The 20,917-nt window shown below is 45.5% G+C and overlaps 1 protein-coding gene across 1 annotated transcript; it reads right to left on the bottom strand.

The window, feature by feature from the left end:
- Positions 1 to 1,542: 1,542 nt before the first annotated feature.
- On the bottom strand, positions 1,543 to 17,692 carry EIF4EBP1 (eukaryotic translation initiation factor 4E binding protein 1). Its single transcript, XM_081268939.1, has 3 exons — positions 17,474 to 17,692; positions 4,595 to 4,774; positions 1,543 to 2,022 (listed from the first exon to the last, which is right to left on the bottom strand). Exons 1-3 carry the CDS (start codon positions 17,616 to 17,618, stop codon positions 1,991 to 1,993), a joined length of 357 nt encoding a protein of 118 aa, XP_081125065.1. The 5' UTR covers positions 17,619 to 17,692; the 3' UTR covers positions 1,543 to 1,990.
- Positions 17,693 to 20,917: the final 3,225 nt, after the last annotated feature.

The following is a 20,917-nucleotide window of genomic DNA, read 5'->3' as shown; positions in this document are numbered from 1 at the left end:
CTTGTACATCTTGGTTTCCCAAGACCTCCTGACCTCCATAACACTGGATACCTACCTCCTTCCAAACTCTCAGGGCCCAACTGCACATCACCTCCATTCCTCCCCCTGTGTGATTTACACTTTTGGGGGCGGGGATTGAACTCAGGGGCACTCTGAGCCACATTCTCAGCCCTATTTTGTATTTTATTTAGAGACAGGGTCTCACTGAGTTGCTTTTTTTTTTTTTTTAAATTTTATTTTCTAGTTTTTGGCAGACACAACATCTTTGTTTGTATGTGGTGCTGAGGATCGAACCCGGGCCGCACGCATGCCAGGGGAGTGCGCTACCGCTTGAGCCACATCCCCAGCCCCTCACTGAGTTGCTTAGAGCCTTGTTTTTGCTAAGGCTGGCTTTAAACTTGCAATCCTCCTGTCTCAGCCTCCCAAACTGCTGGGATTACAAGCGTGCCACACCGGGCTCCTCTGTATGATTTAACACTTGCATAGACCATTCACTGGTAGCCAATCCTATATAATCCCATTTATACCTCCTTTTCTTATCAGTATATCTTACATTTCAATGAAATCCTCAAGGCAGAGAGCCTGTCTTATTTGTCTTCAAAGATGACTCACACAAAGGAATCACTCTACAAAGATCAAGTACGTGTGGATTACAAAGTACACTGGCCAAGGCTCAGGATCTTCCCTCTCACTCTTAAATGGGATAGGCCCAAAGGGTGAAGGTGACTGGGTCACTTGACAGGCTTGGTGGGGGAAGAGTGGGGAGCCCAGAAGAGAGGTAGCACCTGCCACTTCAAACAAAAGATCAAGCACAGTGGAACAGCAGCAGGGTACGGTGGCCCATGCCTGTAATCCCAGTGGCTCGGGAGGCTGAGGGAGGAGGATCACAAGTTCGAACCCAACCTCTGCAAAAGTGAAGTGCTAAGCAATTCTGTGAGACCCTACAAAATAGGTCTGGGGATGTAGCTCAGTGATCAAGTGTTCCTGGGTTCAATCTCTGGTATAGAAAAAAAAAAAGAGTAGAGGTGCTCAGTTAGGCACAGTGGCTCATGCCTATGATCCTGGCAACTCAGGAGCTGAGCAGGAGGATCTCAAGTTCAAAGCCAGACTTAGTAATTCAGTAAGGCCATGTCTCAAAATAAAAAAAATTAAAAGGTCTGGGAGTATAGCTCAGTGGTAGAGCATCCCTGGGTTCAACTCCCCACTACCACTAAAGAAAAAAAAAAAAAAAGTGGCTCAAGCGGTAGGTAGCGCGCTCGCCTGGCATGCGTGTGGCCCAGGTTCGATCCTCAGCACCACATACCAACAAAGATGTTGTGTCCGCCGAGAACTAAAATATTAAAAAAAAAAAAAAGTAGCCGAGCTCAAACCTAGTGCCACGTGTCATTTACTAGCTTCCCTCAAGCCAGTCTTCTTAGCTGTTAAAATAAAGATAGTGCTTGCTCTACTTACCTACAGAATCAGTGTGAGAATCAAATGAGATAATGTAAAGGAAAATGCGTTGTAAGCACTGAACAGATAATAGCTGGTATTAATTATCACTTGGAGTTGAAAGGAGCTCAGACAGGGCCCAACTCTTGGCCCTAGGGAGAGGGTGGCTTTTATTTCCTCTCTTAGGGAAGTGGAGGGGAGCTTTCCCAGGCACCCCAACCTCAGGAAAGGGTGGGTGTGTCCCAGACGATGGGGCTGGAAGCGCCAGATGATCTTTCATAAGGGCTCCTCTGTGACCCCTTTCTGGCACTTGGGTGGGTAAGAGAGTCATTCCCTTTAGGGTAGCAGCTCCTGTATCAATGGAGGCACGAGGAGGTATGTGCTGGTGTTCACAAAGAGGAGAGGGGAGCAGGTGCCCTGAGTGAGGGGACAGGGTGGCAGACCCCAAGCCCGACGACTGCCCAGCACAAAAACTTTCATAAGGCCTGGCTGGTGTGACTCTTCTCCCGAGAAGGGCCTGAGGGGCCCAGAAGCATTGCTCCATCTCAAGGCTGGTTCCTTAAATGTCCATCTCAAACTGTGACTCTTCACCTATGGAGAGAAGAGACAGAGGGCAGGGAAGCAATGAGCAAATGGGTGTGTTGATGACTTAGAGGCCAGGGAGAGGGCCTATTTTTTAATTCGGTTGTTCCTTTAAGAAGAACATGGGCTAACCTTATGATGGGAAAGAATGTAAAGGAAGGCAGGACTAGGCTATGAATTCCTGGAAGCATAGGCCTGAAGCTTCCATGCCTGACTATGCTCTCTTTCCTAATCCCCAAACCAAGAATAGACACTAAGTTCTCTCATAGAGGAAGTGATATTCCTGCATTTTTCTGATTTTTATTTTTATCTTTTTGGTTCTGGAGAGCTTAACCAGTGAGCCACATTGCCAGTCCTTTTAACATCTTTTATTTTGAAACAGGATGTCACAAGTTGCTTAGTGCCTCATTAAGTTGCTGAGGCTAGCCTTGAACTTGTGATCCTCCTGCCTCAGCCTCCTGAGTTGCTGGGATTATAGCCATGCACCACCATATCTGGCTTATTTATGTATGTAAGTATGTATGTAGGCACATGTGTATGTTTTGGGGATTGAATTCAGGGGTACTCAACCCTTGAGCCACACCCCCAGCCCTATTTTGTATTTTATTGAGACTGGGTCTCACTGAGTTGCTTAGCACCTCTCTTTTGCTGAGGCTGGCTTTGAACTTGTGATCTTCCTCCCTCAGCCTCCTGAGCCGCTGGGATTATAGGCATGCGCCACCATGTCCAGCTAATTTATTTTTAATAAGGGTTAGTGGTTACTTGTGACTGGGATCACAAGTCGCCAGGCAGCCTTAGCAACTTAGAAAGACCTTAAGTAACTCTTAGTTAGACATGGTCTCCAAAAAAAAAAAAAAAAAGGCTGGGGATGTGGCTAACTGGTAAAGTGCCCCTGAGTTCCATTTCCAATACCTCCCCCCAAAAAAGGAAAGAAGGAAAATGGTACCCTAGGTAACCTACTAACTAGGCCTACATCTTACGGCCCATAGGATAGCCTGACCTTGCAGTAAAGCAGTTATCTGGACAATTCAGCCACTCAGTGTCCTCCATCTTCTTTCAGTGACATTTCCAAGTAATTCATGCTGCAGTAGATTTTTTTCTTTTAAAGGGAACTGCCTCATTCATGGTCTCCTGGGCAAGACTGCTCCAAGGTAGTAGATAGTAAAATGCCTGCTCTGTCTCCCAAATAGGGAAGCTGGCTTTTTTCTTCTGGTTATATTTACAAGAGACTTGGTTCAAGAGACTTGGTTTCTTGTATCTAATTGAACAAAATTAAAATGCCCACTACCCTATACTAACAACCATGTGGGACGAACTAGACCACTATTTGGGGTTCAGAGCTGCCACCTGGCACACAAGGCCAGCCCTGCATTTGTTATAGGCCACAGCAGTTCTAGAAACTGGGAGGGGTGCGTGAACAGGGAGTGACAGCCTTCAGCTGGTGGTGAGTCAAGTTTCAGGTGCTGGTGAACTTCATCCCTTGTGCTATGACCCATGAATCTCTCCATCCTTAAACAAATGTCAGGTGACCACACCACCTTATAGCATGTGTCACACTGTTCTCTCTGTGTGCCCAAATCCACTTTCCTACTACAGCTCACTTCCCTTCCAGCCCTGAATCTAAGAAAAGGCAACTGGTTGGGGATATGATTCAGTGGTAGAGCGCCTGCCCAGCATGCATGATGCCCGGGTTCAAAAAAAAGAGAGAAAGCAACTATTGCCTGTCTTGGCTGTTGGCATTCCCAAGGTGATTATGAATCACATCCTGCAGGCCTGGGGAAACGGATTCTGCTGCTGTCAGCAGAGCAAGCCTAGCCCAAGTCCAGTTGCTTCCTGTCTGGGTCTGAGCCTGTGCATTGGGTCTAGTGATGGGTCAGTGGGTTCCAGTCTGACTAAGGTCATCTAGCAGTACTTAAACTACATTACCCACAGCAGAGAACTCAGATGCTCTGGCAAGCTAGTCATGTTGTCACAAAGAGCCCTTTTACACCCATAGCTGCCAGGGTGGCTGCTCTGATTACTTGGGAGGTGGGGATACCAGGAAGTACCTGGCTACCAAATGTCGAAGCTGCAAAGACAACGGGCCACATTGTTTCTATGTCTTCACAGAGGATCCACTAAGGAACAAACACCCAGCCAGGAGACTGCCGGATGTGTTTTTTATCTTGTAGACATGTGATTTCACAGAGGGCGAGTACACTGCGTCTTAAGTTGTCTCCTGCATCACGAGCACCATGGGTGTAGTCCAAGCATTGCACGTGCACAGTAATGCTTTGGGGAATTATACAGAGGGCCATGCTTATGAAAACCGTGTGAAGTCACTGCCATTTTAGACAAGATCCTGCTGTTTACATGACCTGGTGGTGTCAAATCACCTTTCCTGGGGTTCTTGGGCCCCTTTCAAGGACAAAATTGGTACCTCTGAGAGTTCTACTCTCCATCCCAACTCCCACCCTCTGGAGTCTGAAGTGCTCCATAGGGTGTGGGAAAGGGTCACCACCATTCCCCTCCCTGGAATTCCCCCCAGAGGACAGGACATTTCCCTTCCCTGGAGACTGCCTGCACGAGCGTGGCCACTTACCGCCTGCCCGCTTATCTTCTGGACTGTTGCGCAGATGGCTCTGGCTGGCTTCCATGGAGGGCTCATCACTGGCTGGGCTGGTGACTCCAGGAATGGTGGGCAGGTCCCTTGGGGGTGTTTTGGCCACAGGTGAGTTTCTACATTCCATCAAGAATTTCCGGTCATAGATGATCCTGGTACCTGAAAGGCACAGGGAGGTTGGTAAAGCCACCTTAAACCCCCCTGCCTGCCAGTTTTTCCACTTCTTGGAGGCAGGGTTACAACAGAGGTAGTTGGTTCTTTTATAAAAATCTGGACCAAGAAGGAGGGAGGCTCATCCAGCAGCCTGACTATAACCTAGGAGTCGGCCACCTCTTCACGGCCTTGACACTTGCAAGAAACACTCACGGGCCATCAGACTGCATCTTTGTCTTTGTGTGTGTGTGTGTGTGTGAGTGCAAGGGATTGAACCCAGAGGTGCTTAACTACTGAGCCATATCCCCAGCTCTTTTTAAAATATTTTGTTAGAGACAGGGTCTCACTGAATTGCTTAGCGCGTCACTAAATTGCCGAGGCTGGCTTTGAACTTGTGATCCTCCTGCCTCAGCCTCCCCAGTCACTGGGATTACAGGTGTGCACCTTTGTCTTCTTAGAGCTCTTGGTCCCTAAAATCCCTCAACTTGCTCACCCATCAGAGTTCAGTGTTAATTACCCATGACAATCATACTTGAAAGTGAAAAAGATGCATTTCTATTCATTATTCCATCCTGTCCTTACAGTACTTCCTGTGGAATACTCAGAATAGGTATCTTTAATCCCATTTTCTAGATGAATAAAGGGAAAATGAAGCTATTCACCCAGACTCGCAAAAATGTAAATTTTTCCTGCTGGGGCTTTGTGGCAGATAGGTTACCTGCCCCACAAAGGCTTTCTTCTTTTTGAAGCCCCCTGCTACCTTTGCTGATGTCACCACACTTCAGAGTTTGTACAATCTGTGTTCTATTCATTACAAGGTAGTCTTACTCCCTAGGTGAGGAACTGTCTCACTGAATTATTCACCATTCTTAAACCACACCCAGGGGCTGGGGATGTGGCTCAAGTAGTAGCGTGCTCACCTGGCATGCGTGTGGCCCAGATTCGATCCTCAGCACCACATACAAAAAAAAAAAAAGATGTGTGTCTGCCGAAAACTAAAAAATAAATATTAAAATTCTCTCTCTCTCTTTAAAAAAAAAAAAATTAAACCACACCCAGGACCCCTCCTATGTAGACCTGCCTCCATGATACCATTTGAGGGAGTGTTTCCCAAGGCGAGGGACCCAAGATCCTTGTGATGTATCAGATGACAGTGAACAGAGCGGGTTGTTCATGTTGTGCCCATCATGTCCAAATCAGCACTATGTGTCTTTAATACCTTAACAGCAGTTACTGACTCAAAAGAGCAGACCTCAGGCTCAGAGCCTTCAGCAGGCAATGGAATCTAGCTAGAATTTAAAAACTGTCATTGTGTATCTTTTTATAGTTACCTTCTATTTATGGCAAGTGAATCTGGTTTCCCATATATAGTAGTGACATCAAGTTTCCTTTTAACACACAATATATAATTTAATGATGATATGTAGGGTGTATTCTATACAACATGTGATATAAATTAAAATGTAATAATACAAATCAAAATTAAAGGGCTGAATACATAGCTTAGTGGTAGAATGCCTCTGGGTTCAATCTCCAGTACTACAGAAAAATAAATTGAATAAATAAAGTGTTAGAAAAATATTAAAGCTAGTACAAGTAGGATTCAAGTTATAGAGCCGAGTGCAGTGGTGCATGCCTGTAATCCCAGCAATTCAGGAGGCTGAGAGAGGAGGATCATGAGCCAAGGAGGAGCCAGCCTCAGCAACTTAGCAAAGACCTAGGTAACTTAGCAAGACCCTGTCTCAAAATTAAAAAGAATAAAAAGGACTGGAGATATGGCTCAGTGGTTGTGTGCTTATGGGTTCAATCCCTGGTATCAAAAAACAAAACAAAACAAAACAAAACAAAACAAAACAAAACAGAACAAAACAAAAACCCAAAAACAAATGATTAGAGTCCAGTATATATACAGTATATATATATATATATATATATATATATATATATATATATATATATATATATATATATAAAGTCTCCAAACAGAGGGATATGTTGGGACCCAAGGGGCAGGGTGTAGTTTTCTCACCTGTAAAAAACAGCCTTGTATTAGGCTCAGTCAGACTATTTTTAAAGCACTAGCCTTGTGCCATCTATTTTTAGGATCTCGTGTTTTGGCAGATGCTTAAATATGCAAATAGTATGGGGTTACAGGCAGAAATTCTGGGCTCAAATCAGGTTTCACCACATTCCACATTCCAGTCCCTTAACTCTGAGCTGTGGCTACAAGAAGAGGATAAGAACAAAATTCATCCCTCACTAGAGTATCATAAAGACTTAATAACAACCCTCAAGATTCACTGAGGGCTGGAAATGCAGCTCAGAGGTAGAATGCTTACTTGGCATCTGCACAACTCAGGATCTGATCCCCAGTACCAAAGGGGGCGGGGGAAGATTCTCCTACAAGAATAAAGTATGATATCCATGTAACTTAGAAAATCACTTGAGGCCGAGTGCCCCAGCAGCTGGGGAGGCAGAGGCAGGAGGATGGAGAGTTTAAAGCCAGCCTCAGCAATTTAGCTGAGGTGCTAAGCAACTCAGTGAGACCCCCATCTCTAATAAAATTCAAAGTAGGGCTACAGATGTGGCTCAGTGGTCAAGTGCCCCTGAGTTCAATCCCTGATACCCCCCACCCCCCAAAAAAAAACCCCTTGAGTTGGGCCTGTAATCCCTGGATGAGGCAGGAGAATCACAAGTTTTGAGGTCAGCCTGGGCGATTTAGTGAGACCCTGTTTCAAAATACAAAGGACTATATATATATATATATATATATATATATATATATATATATCAGTGGTAAAGCACCCCTGGGTGCAAACCCCAGTACCAAAAAAAAAAAAAAAAAGAGATAGATTACTTGGGAGACCCTATACATAATCAGAGAAAAAAGTCACAAGCCAGGAATAGGAAGCTCCTCAGAAGCCAAGGAACACAAATAAATGTATGTATATGCACTGCATGAATAAACACTTAAGATTTTCATGTGATATGCATACATCAATCACCATCACCATCTGTCGTTACTCATCATACCCATCTGTGCTCATAACCTATACCACGGTTCCTCCCATAACTCCCCTCCCCACAAGGAGGATGACATCACTATTATCATCAATCTGCAGATGAGGAAACTGATATATATCAATATATCAGAAAGGTTGAGCCATCCATCCAGAGATAGACCCAGCCTGCTTTTTTTGTTTGGTTTTGTACTGGGGATTAAACCCAGGACACTTTACCACTGAGCAAAGTCCCCATTCCCCCCCCCCCTTTTTTTTAAATGAAGCTTTTAAAAAAAAAAAAATCTTTATTTTTATGTGGTGCTGAGGATCAAACCCAGGGCCTCGCACATGCTAGGCAAGCACTCTACCCCTGAGTCACAATTTCAGCCCCCCATCCCTTTTTTATTTTGAGACAAAGTCTCACTAAATTGCTTAGGACCTCACTAAATTGCTGAGGCTGGCTTTGAACTTATGACCCTCTTGCCCCAGCCTCCTTGAGTCACTGGGATTACAGGTGTGCCCCACTGTACCCAGCTAGACCCATTCAGTCTTGACTCCAATTCTAAATATTATCTGTTTTTAAAAATTGTCAAGGCATAGATCGGAGGTGGTAGATTGCCTGGGCAACTTGGGGTGTTCCCTCTCAAAATAAAATTTTAAAAAGCTGGGGATATAGTTCAGTGGTAGAAGCTCTCTTGGGTCCAGTACTAAAAGGAAAAAAAAAAAAAAAAAGAAAGAAAAAAGGCAGGGCAGACTGGGGTACCAACTCTCAGCCAATGCTCCTTCCTACTGGGAATAGTAAAGGGGTCTTCAGGCCTTTACCTAGACTCTCAGTGTGTCCAGAACAGGATGTTCCCCAAAGGAAGATGCCTGCCTTGAGTTCTTGCCCATCCATCCCCCTATTGTACCCACATTCTGCTGTTGGATGTGACATCTGTAAACTGAGCCCAGTTCCTCCCTTACTTTCCCCTGGGCCTCTCCTGGCTCCAGCACACTTCCCCTTGAATGGGGAACACGAGGATTAAGAAAGTACAAGGACAGAATTCCTAGAACTGCTGTTCCCATTCCAGGGAGAGGGAGAGCATTTCACAACAGGGTTCAGGGGGAGGTTTAAATGCCTGGGCTCAGGCTCAAGCCAGTGGCCTGTGAACTAAGTACTGCAGTTCTGAGCAGTGGCTCCAGGTTGTCCTGGAGGCAAATTCGCAGACATGCTGGGGTCTGCCTAGACTTCTTTCTGTCTCTCTCTTCTCTCCCTCTCGGCTACATGCACTGGAGAAGCATGTGCCTGGATGGCTTTTCTTGCTGGGCAGTCTATTTAGCAAAGCAGAACAGACTTGCCAGGGAGAAAAACTTGGTGAAGAAAGCAGAGCACGCTTAGTCCAAGATTTTTCATCACCTCTGGCCCCACAGATTCTGCAAACAGAACCAAGATCCCAATATATCTCAGGGGCCAGGAATCTTATGAAGCGAATGGATACCAAATGGAGGTGATCAGTCAGTTGCAAAGGGTCTTTTGGGTTAGTCTGTCTCCCTTAGGGACCCTGACATGTGACAGAACAGGTCAGTTTATTTGAAAATTAAGGGCTGAAGGCGTGTAGCTCAGTGGTAGAGCACTTGCCTACCATATGCATGGCCCTAGGTTTGATCTGCAGCACTGCAAAAAAGATAAAAAATAAAATAAACAAGAGGGACAAAGTTTTTACAGAGACTTTCAGAACAAAACAGATAAAACAATTATTCTCAAAGCTGGCCAAGCTCTTTCCCCATCCCTTACCTAACCCCTAGCACTTTAAAATGCACTGTGTTCAGAGGAGGGTGAAAGTATCCCTGAAATCCACTACCAAGAGGGAGTGCCCTTCTGATGTCTCTTATTACAAATAGCAAGGACAGCTGTCCCTGTGGGAATGGGGAGTGGCTGTTATAGGTTGAACTGTATTCCCCCCAAAACTCATGCATCGAAGACAATCCCCAGTAACCTAGAATATAACTACATTTGGAGAAAGGTCTTTTAAAAGATTAGGTTAAGGGATAGGGATATATAGCTCAGTCAATAGAGCTGGGTGCGGGGGCTCAAGCCTGTAATCCCAGCAGTTCGGGAGGCTGAGACAGGAGGATCGAGTTCAAAGCCAGCCTCAGCAACGACAAGACAAGGCACTAAGCAACTCAGTGAGACCCTGTCTCTAAATAAAAAATACAAAATAGGGCTGGGGATGTGGCTCAGTCCCCAGTATCCCCCGCCCCTCCCCCCCAAAAAAATCTCAGCTTTGGGTCCCTCTGAAAAATACCTGAGCTAAACAATTTCAAAGGAGGAAAGACTGGCTTTGGCTCATGCATTCAGAAGTTTCAGTCCATGCTAGGTGACTGCATCGCTTTGACACCTGTGGTGATGTAGAACACATTGGCAGAAGGCCATGCAGGGCAAAGCTGTACCTCTCATGACAGTCAGGAAGCACAAAAAGAGATGGGGTTCCAAGAATCCCTTTCAAGGGGACCTCTCCAATGTCTTTCTTCCTAACTAGGCCCCACCTCCTAAAGTTTTGATCACCTCCCAATAGTACCATCAGCTGGGGAACAAGTTTTCTTTTTTTTTTTTTAAATAAAGACTATTAATTTTTTTTTTTAGAGAGAGAGAGAGAGAGAGAGAGAGAGAGAGAGAGAGAGAGAGAGAGAGAGAATTTTTAGTATTTATTTATTTATTCTGGCAGACACAACATCTTTGTTTGTATGTGGTGCTGAGGATCGAACCTGGGCCACAAGCATGCCAGGCGACCGCGCTACTGCTTGATCCACATCCCCAGCCGGGGAACAAGTTTTCAACACATGAGCCGTTAGGGGACATTTAAATCCAAACCAGCATGGTGGCACAAGCCTGTAATCCCAGCAGCTCAGGAGGCTGAGGCAGGAGGATCACAAGTCTGAGGCCAGCCTCAGCAAATTAGTGAGACCTAAGCAACTTAGTGAGACCCTGGGTGAAAACAAAAAATAAAAATGGCTAGAGACATAGCTCAGTGATAAACAACCCTGGTTCAACCCCCAGTTCCAAAACAACAACAATTAACAACAAAAACCAATCCATAAGATATTTGGACACAGACCCACAAAGAAATAACTAACTAAAGACACAGGGAGAAGGTGGCCATCTGCAAGGCAATGAGAGGTGTCTTAGAAGAAACCAATTTTACTTCCATCTTGGTCTTCCAACTGCCACCTAGTCTAGCAAATTTTATTGTTTAAGCCACCTAGTCTGAAAACTAATACAGGCCCACTTTCCTCTCCCATGCTGAAGAACAGAAAAAGAGAAGTCCATTTGCACACACGCTGAACCCAGAGCCTCCTGATTGCTAAGCATTTCCACTGAGCTCCACCACCAGCCCCAACAAGGCAAGAATCCTGGTTTGTAACCTCTACACTGTTTGCTCCAAACCAAAGCTCTGACCACCTGCACCCTCTGTATTCTCACTCCTACCCAACTTTGGACTGCTGGGGACAGAAACTTGACTCCAGCCTATTGCTAGTACCCAGAAAATCAAGGACGCTCAAATGGTTGTGACGGGAGAGGCAGGCCCATCATAGACCCCTCTGAGGAGTATCCCCAAAGCCTGACCAGCAGCACCCTTGGAGGCGACAGGCTGAGGGGGGAGTGGCAAGGTGAGGCCTGGTGACCTGACATCGTGGCCATCTGTGGGGTTGGCTGTGTGGCACTGGACACAAGGCCTTGAAAGTTAGGCGTGGGATTTGTGACTCAGTGTTTTCAGGAAGGCTGTGCCATTCTTAACCAACAGCTGGTTCACAGCCCTGGGATTCTCGTCTGCTTCTTCACCTGGCTGTCTCTGCTGGTCATATGTCAGGACAAGCACCACATTCCCTCAAAGGACTGTCCTCTGAGGTCTGACTCTTGTGGAAGGCTGACAACACAGACCCCATAACTCCTCCCATACCTGTTGGAACAGGTGGCTTCTCTCCTTCAACAGAAGTTATTTCCTTTCTCCTTGAATCTAGGCAGCCTTCCCTCCCCTGGTGCCTTGCTTTAGCCAACAGAATACTTCCTACATGATGCTATAGGCCATAAGAGGCCTTGCAAACTGCCATCTTGGTAAGCTCATGCTAGACTAAAGATGAGCCCAAGAGAACAAAATGACGTGAGAGCAAGGGAACTCCCAGGCTTCCAGCTATTCCCAGTAATGTCCCAGACATGTGGATAAGGACAATCCAGATGCTGACTGCACACAGCATGTGAGTCAGCTCAGGAAAGAACAGCCAGTCATGCCCAACCAGACCAAAGAATGGACAGCAATAACAAACTATCATTGTTTAAGTTATTGACTTCTGGGGATGGCTTGTTATATGACAATATATAATGGATACAGCCATTTTTACCCAGTCAACTCTCCCTAAGTACCCAGGAAGTCCTGATATTCTGGACTTGGGATCTAGGCTCTCCCAGTGAGATTACAAGGACATACCAAATGGATTTCAAAGTGCACTTTTTGCCTGTGTCCTTGAGCACCCCAATGCCAGTAGGCACAGCTGCCTATTCTCATCTAGCCAGCAATGCTCGTGCAAACAGTTAAATAAGAAGCATGAATCCCAGAGTTTGAGACTCTGGCCCAATACTGACTCAGAACAAGAAAACTTACTTTGACTCCCTGTGCAATAACTGAATATGTAATATGAGTACTAGGCCTCTCTGTAATACTGAAATAAGTAGGGAAACTCAGAAAAAGTTAGCATCTGCCCCTGGTACATCTGAGATAAATTATACCCTATAACTGAAAGGAAAACTTAAACATTATCATTAACCAACTGACATCCAGGAATGATGACAAAGAAACTAGATTATCTAGAGGGGAATGCTTTCATTCCAGGATTCTTTTAAAATCTTCACCCCCCCCCCCTTTTATTTTTCTTGCAGCACTAGGTAAGTGCTAGGCAAGTCTCTATCATTGAGTTTCACCCCAGCCCAATTCTCCAGCTTCTGAACACCTGGCATTACACAGTGGGGATATAAAGACCAGTAAGACTGCTCTGAAAGAACTTCCTGTCTAACCTAGAGAATAAACATGAAAACAAACACACGTGATTCATTTCTTATGAATCACGATGGAGAGAACACCGATATGGTGCCAGACCAGAAAGTAACAGCTTTTTATTTGTTTGAACTTGCAAGGATTCACGTGTATAAGCTGGGCAAGGTGCGTACGCCTATAACCCAGCATCTCCAGAGGCTGAGGCAGGAGGACTGTAGGTTTGAGGCTAGCCTCAACAACTCAGCAAGGACCTGTCTCAAAATAAAAAATAAAAAAGGATGGGAATGGGACTCAGTAGTTAAGTGCCCCTGGATTCAATCCTTGGTACAAAAAAAGAAAAAGAAAAAGAAAAAGTTCTGTTTCCAGTATCACCACTCTTTCCTATCTTATTTTCTGGAACAACATCAAATCAAGACTCTTTCCTCTCAGGGTAACAGTATAGAGGGAAGAGTCCTCACTTGAGTATCAAAAAGTCCTGTGGGTGATAGGGTCCAAGGGCAGGGGGAGGTCCAATCACTCCATTCTATAGCTATGCCTTTGATGATTATAATTCTTTTTATCCCCAGCTATATTGAGATGTAATAGTTACAAAAACTGCATACAAAGTGTACAACATAATGATTTGCTATCATACTGCAAAACATTTATGAAACGATTACCACAAATTAACACATCCATTACTGTACTTAGGAGTGTGTGTGTGTGTGTGTGTGTGTGACTGTGGATTTTTCCATGTCTACTCTCTTAGCTAATTTCTAATAAAAATATAGTATTAACTACAGTCACCATGCTAAACATTAGCTCCCCAGAATTTATTCATCTTATAACTGAAAATCTTTGCCCTTAAGCCAGCATCTCCATTTCTCCTAGTCACAACAATGGCCATGCTACTTTCTCTTTTTGTGGTGCTGGGGATGGAATCAAGAGCCAGGCACACTGGGCAAGTCTACCACTGAGCCACACCCCCAGGTAACCATACTACTCTCTTGGAAACATACAATCCCATTTTAGGCATGTCTTCATCTTTCTAACTAGCAACCCCAGACTGGGGTTGAGATCATTATTCTAAGTCTGGGTGTGGTGAATGCCTTAAAAACAAGAAGTCTTGGCCAGAAAATAGTAGTGCATGCCTGTAACCCAGTGCCTCAGGAGTCTGAGACAGGAGAATCACAAGTTCAAGTCTAGCCTCAGCAACTTAGCAATGCCCTATCTCAAAGTAAAAAAATAAAAAGGATTGGGGATGCAGATCAGTGGTTAAGTGCCCCTGGTTCCATTCCCAGTAGCAAAACCCCAAAACCAATCAACCAAACAAAAAAGCGCCCCAAACAATAACAATAACAAACAACAACAACAACAAAAAAGGAGGCTTAGATTTCAGAGGGAGTTTGGGGTACTCTACACCAGTTTCTGTTCTACCCTACCTCCCAGTCAAAGTCTTTAATGAGGGACATAATGCAGAATGTCCCACTTTAAAAGGAAGCTCAGAACTAATAATAATAATAATAATGATAATAATAATAATAAATAAAAAAAATTTTAAAAAAGGAAGCTCAGGTCAGTGTGAGAAGAGGGCCCATTCTATCTCCCTCATTGCCTTAACATCCAAACGCTCTTAACCCGTCCTTAGCTGTCTTTTACAGTAACTTCTCCCCTCTATGACTAAGGCCTCAGGACACTGGCTGTACTCTAGCTTCAGTGCCCAGCATACCTCCCTTCTTCCTAGCACTGCCTGTTCTATAACCAGAGACTTGTCAGCTGCTCCAAGGTCAGCTTCCCAGGCACAGAACTTTGTTTGTCTAACAAAATAAGGTGCAATTGACACCTGCAGCTCTACCTGCTTACCTCTGATTAAACTTACCATGGTGCAGGTCTTTCTTAGGTATGACTTTCACCCAAGCAACCCCTGTACTCTTTAGGGTCAAACGTCCAACACAGGCTGGGAAATGTGGATATGGACAAGGGAGGAGGAAAGATTTCTTGACCCATTTGAAGGTTTTGTTGTTTATGGTATCACTGGAATTTTCACAGACTCAAATATTCACACATAACAAATCTCTCAAGTTCTCTGGATACCTAACCTCAGCTCAGTGGCTCAGTCTACAAAGGGCTAATGACCATAGAAAGCAAACAGAGCCACAGGAATGGATATGGATCACTTTTTAGCCTCCAGAGACAGACACTTGAGGGCCATTCCCAGCTGGAGTGACTTATTGCAATAGCTCTTCAGGGAAAGCTGCAAGGAAGCCATACAGACATTCTATCAAAAGTGTGTCTCTCTAGACCCAGCCTCAAGAAAATTTTACCTATATAGAATCATCATTTTTTGCCAGAGATCTGAAAGGACAAGGGAAGCTGTATAGAATCCCAGAAATTCCTGAGTACTCAGATTATGTTTTATGGAACAAAAGCTGGGAGCTAGTTAGAAATGCAAAAATCTCAGTCCCACCCCAGACCTACAAAATCAAAATCTGCATTTAAAGGCATCATCAGATAATTCCCAAGCATAGAGAAGACTAAGAACAGTACTCAGGAGTTGAACAAAAGACTGTCAAGGTGTGACCATTTTTCATTACATCAACAGGTGAGATGAAGTGGGATTGGGAGGAAGATTTCATGCCTAGGCCAACAAGTTTGCAGACTTTGGTAGAAGCTGGGTTTCCTTGGGTTATGGACTGTGATTTGTGCTGGCTCCACAAAACACAATACAACTATTGGGGAGGCTCAGGCAGGAGACCCAATTACTAGTTTGAGGCCAGCCTGGTCAACTTTGAGCTTGTCTCAAAAAATAAAAATTTTAAAAGGCTGGGGATGTAGTTCAGTAGTAGAGTGCTTGTCTAGCATGTATGTGGCCCTGGGTCCAATCCCTAGTATTGCCAAAAGAAAGCTAGTTTGGGGCTCCTAGCCCTGCTTTCTTCCAGTTGTCCTCAGAAAGTAACATTAAACTCTGATGCAGGAGCTTCTAAAGACACTTAGGGAGGTTTTGCTGTGGTATGCCAAAAGCCCCAGTCCAAAGTGGGAAATAGATCCAAGTTCCTTGTAAACAGTACCCCTGACTATTGCTTACCCATCTATCTCATCGCACCCAGCAACAAAGGGGGCAAAAAAGGGCTACTTGAGCTTTCAGGACTAAGAACTCCAAGAGCGGGCTGGGGATATGGCTCAAGCGGTAGCGCGGTCGCCTGGCATGCGTGCGGCCTGGGTTCGATCCTCAGCACCACATACCAACAAAGATGTTGTGTCCGCCGAGAACTAAAAAAAATAAATAAATAAATATTAAAAAATCTCTCTCTCCTCTCTCACTCTCTCTTAAAAAAAAAAAAAGGAACTCCAAGAGTATCAGGAAAAGGTCCTGCCAAACATCATGAGGAAGACAAAGGGAAACAACATGGACTACAAAAGGGCTCCTCAAAGGAAAGAAAATTCAAGTCAAGGGTGGCAAGAGCCGAGAACTTTCCCTGGGATACTTTCTAATAAAAGAAACAGCAGTGTCCTCTTCTTCACCCGATTGCTATTTCTGGTTCAATCTAGGAAAACGGTATGACAATGCACAACAGACACGTGCTCAAGCTTTCGGGGACCCCAGCGTGGCGATCTACGGAATAAAAGGCACGATTGGGCAACAATCTCTAAGATTACTCAGTAGTCCCAAAGACCTCGCATCTGGCTCTGATCGATGGTGGTGGAACAGCTGCCTGAGAAAATGAATATGTGGCCTGGCGGCGGGCTAGGAGACAGCCTTCAGTCCCTCCCCCACGGGGGACACTCCTTCGCCACTCAGCAGTGCGCCAGGATCTCTAGTGTTCTCGAGTAGTTTGGGAAGTAGCGTTAAGCACATAAGGGAGGGAAAGGAAAAAGGAGGTGGGGGAGACGGGAGGGAAGTGGTGAGCCACGAGGATTTCATCATGCAAACGGGCGGGTACGTTTCATCAGCGCCTGTGCGCAGGGACTCCCAAGCTGGGAGGGAATGCGGGACTCCCGGAGGCAGCTCAAGGCTGGCCCCCTCCGGTGCCAGCTCAGCTTCCTCTTCCTCATCCACTCCCAGGGAGGTCACACGGTACCCCCCTCCCCTCGGACAGAGGAACGTGTTCCTCCGCACAGCTCTGCCAGCGGCGCCCGGCTCCTTCGTGGGGATCCCACACGCGTAAATACGGAACATGCCACAGGTGCCGGAGGAGCGCTGCTCAAGCCAGCACTCTCGGCCCCACGCTTTGGTAAAAGGGCGCGTGTCCAACGCAACACTAGGAGTCCTCGGGAAGTAAAAAGGGCTCTGCAGGAGGCAATTATTCCAAAAGAAAATGCCCATCGCTTTAGAACTCCAGCCCAGGCCTTTCCTTGATCCGTGGGCCACCCTGTCCCCACCCTATCCAGCTCAAAACTGCAACATCCCTAGGCAAGTGGCAGTCCTGTAACCGTGCTTGTCAGTGTTTGGGGGACACTCCGCCGTCTCTTGCAGGAGAAAACTGATGGGACAGTTTGCAGCCAGGGCTCTGGACGATGCGCCCAGAGACCTAGAAGGCAGACCAACTCCGTGACCCCTGCTGCCTCCCTGACGCCCCTTTTCCGTTCTTTCTGGCTACAGCGCCCTCGAGTGTGGACGCCGAGTCCAATCAGCGATTCCTGATCCCTCCCGCTCGGTCCACCCAGGGCCCGCTTGCGACGCCCCAGCCCGTGCCTACCTCCCGGGGTGGTGCTGAAGAGCGTGCCGCCGGGAGTGGTGCTGTAGTCCCCGGGCGGTAGCTGCACGCCATCGCCAAGGACCACCCTGCGAGTGCCAGGGATGGCCCGGCTCGGAGTCTGGCTGCAGCTGCTGCCCCCTGACATGGTCTCCAGTTCGCTGCACAGCAAAGCTCGCGCAGCCCTCCCGCGCCTCCCACTTCGCCCCGCCCAGCTGTGGCCTGGCGGGCCCTAGACCTCCCCTTCCGGCTCGGCCCTCACGCCCCCTTTTCGTTCAGCTCCGCCCCAATATCTCCAGGCCGCTCCTTCCACGTGGGTTTCCCTAGGGCTGCCGACTAAGAGAGGTCGCTACACCCTACACAGACTTCCTCTTGGGCTCCCGCTTCCTGCCCAGTGCACTGGTGGCGGGTCGCTGAGTTTGCCTAGGTTAATCCCTTGCTGGTTTGGGGCGGGGTGGGAGTCGGGTTCGGTATTTAGTGCTGTGCTGGAATCCCAGCCGACCTGGCTCTCTCAGAAAGACCTGTTTTCCACATTAGGATTTCTGGCTGGATGTGACCCTCAGCTCTTGTTGTTCCGTGCTTTACTTTCCCAGATGAGAAAGTGGGAATTAACTGCTCCTTCACCCCTCTTCCCTTCCTTCAACTTTCACCAGGAGAACAGCGTTGAAGACATGGTGAAACAAATGCATGTTCCTGGACTTTAAAGGGGTGTGGGAGTAGTGAACAGACTGAGCATCTGAGTGGTAGGGCTTAAATTATTTATTTTTAAAGAAATAAAAGTATTGTATAACAAGGGGCTGGGGCTGTAGCTCAGTAGTAAAGTGCCTGCCTTGCATGTGTGAAGCACTGGGTTCGATCCTCAGCACCACATAAAAATAAATAAAGATATGGCCATCTACAACTAAAAAAAATTTTTTTTTTAAGGATTGAATAATAATAAGTATTGGGGATTGAACCCAGGGCGCCTTACCACTTAATTACATCCCCAGCCTTCTTTATTTTTTTGAAGCAGGTCTTGCTGAATTGCTGAGGCTGTTCTTGAACTTGGAATCCTCCTGCCTAAGGTTCCAGAGTCGCTTGGATTATAAACTTGCAGGCTGCATTTAGAGCTGAGGTGGAGAGATAGGGGTGGGATTTCAGTGGAGACTGAGTAGAGGGATGAGGTAAGAGTTGGTCAAAGGAATTTCCCAAGTAGCCCCTTGAATTGGGTTCAGTGTCCCGCAGCACACTGGCAGACATTCAGTAGGCACTCCTTGAATAAATGAATTTATCTTTGAAGAGGTTCCCATGCCAAGAAAGAAAAATGCAAGGAGGTCGCGAAAACATGATGACTTAAAAAAGTTTATATCATGTGGTCATATCTTTTGTGGGGGATGGGGAGTACCTGGAGTATCCAGGAACACTCAAATCACTGAGCCACATCCCCAGCCCTATTTTGTATTTTATTTAGAGACAGGGGCTCAAAGAGTTGTTTAGATCCTCCTGTCTCAGCCTCCAGAGCTGCTGGAATTACAGGTTTGCGCCACCATGCCCAGCATGTGGTCATATCTTTAAGAGCAGGAGGAGAAAGAACAAGCTTAAAGGGAAATTAGGGTCAGATTGTTGAAGAGTCTTTCAAAAAATGTTACTGGTAGGAGATATCATATCTCTTAAGCAGGGGGGAATGACATGATTAGAGTTGCTTTTTAGAAGGGACTGTTGAGTCTACAAGTGGACTGAAAGAGGTCAAGGTCTGAGGTAGGAAGACAAATTGGGTTTGGTCTCACTCCTAAACTAAACTCTAGGCCTGCAGTGTCTAATATAGTAGCCACAACCCACAGGTGTGTTGAGCCCTTGAAATGCGGCGTGTCCCAATTGAAGTGTGCTACAAGTGTAAAATACACCTCAGATATCAAAGACTTAATATTAAAAAAAAACATGAAATACCTCAGTAATTCATTTCTTTTTTCCCCATAGCTTTATTGAGGTAAAATTGAAGTACAATAACATGCACATATTTGACGTATGCAATTTGATCAGTTTTGACACATATGTAACCGATATAATCCATATAAAAAGCATTTCCATTACTTTTTTAAAAAATTTGAAATCATGCAGACTATTGTTTCCTGCATGATTTAAGTAATTTGTTTTTACATTGATTACAGGTTCAAATAATATTTTTTAAAATTTATTTGTTGTAGACACAATAGCTTTATTTATTTTTATATGGTGCTGAGGATTGAACACAGTGCCTCACACTTGCTAGGCAAGAGCTCTACCATTGAGCTACAACCCCAGACCTCAAATAATATTTGGAGAATAAGGGGATATGTATAATATGTTATTAAAATGAGCGGAATGCAGTGATGCAACACCAGGAGGCTAAGGCAACAGCATGGCTTGAGCCCAGGAGCCTGGAAACCAGTCTTGGCAACACAGTGAGACCTTATCTTAAAAAACAGTAAAAACGAATTCTACTTATTTCCTTTTTATAGTACTGGAGGTTGAACCCAGAGCCTTTTTTTTTTTTTTTTTTGTAGTTGTAGATAGACATATGCCTTTATTTTATTTGTTTATTTTTATGTTGTGCTGAGGCTCGAACCCAGTGCCTTACACATGCTAGGCAAGCGCTCTGCTGCTGAGCTACAGCCCCAACCCTACTCTACATTTTTGAAATTATATGTTACTTTTTTTTTTTTTTTTTTGGTGCTGAGGATTGAACTCAGGGCCTGATGCATACAAGGCAAGCACTGTATCACTAAGCTACATCCCCATATTTTACATTTTTGACAAATTCTCCACTAAATTCTGTGTCCTAAGGCAGGAGGATGGCTTGAGCCATTTCAACTGTGGTGATTTCTACCAATTTCCAGAGCAAGGATTTATTCATATCAAGTCTTATAACTGAGTACAAAGGGATATGGGGTGGGGGAGTGTTTTTCCTATTCTCACAAGGTCAATGCAACACTTTTGACATCAGATAAAGGGACCTTTTCCTTTTATCCAACCAAGTAATTCTGCTGCAGGCATTCTGTAATGACACCAGCCAGATGTCCTCTAACTCAATTCAGTTCTGACATTACCTGCCTGGAGATAGTGTCAGAACCCCAAAGTTGAAGGTTGTCCTGAAATAGACTAGTTGGGGCTTCTCTAAAATGAAGGGCAACTTCCTCATGCTGAGTGAAGGCTGAAGATATCCCCCACCACCACATCCCCCACAACCTGGGAGACACTAAGAAAGCTGAGAATGGAGATTCTCCCTGAGATAGGAATTTGGAGATGCAGAAAAGGAAAGGTAGACTGAGTCTTAAGAGGAGTGCCTATGAACCATTGAAATGCAGAAAACGCTCATGAACCCTTTTACTGTACTCCTGAGCAATCTAGCCCATGTCCTTCCTGAGCCCTTGACCCATGCCCTTGCTTACAAAAAGGAAGGAGAGGGCAATGCCCAAGTGCAGGGAAAAC

The sequence above is a fragment of the Spermophilus citellus genome (genome assembly GCF_964194105.1).
Source record: "Spermophilus citellus genome assembly, chromosome: 16".
Lineage (NCBI taxonomy): Eukaryota > Metazoa > Chordata > Mammalia > Rodentia > Sciuridae > Spermophilus > Spermophilus citellus.
This window is presented reverse-complemented; position numbering and strand designations above follow the sequence as displayed.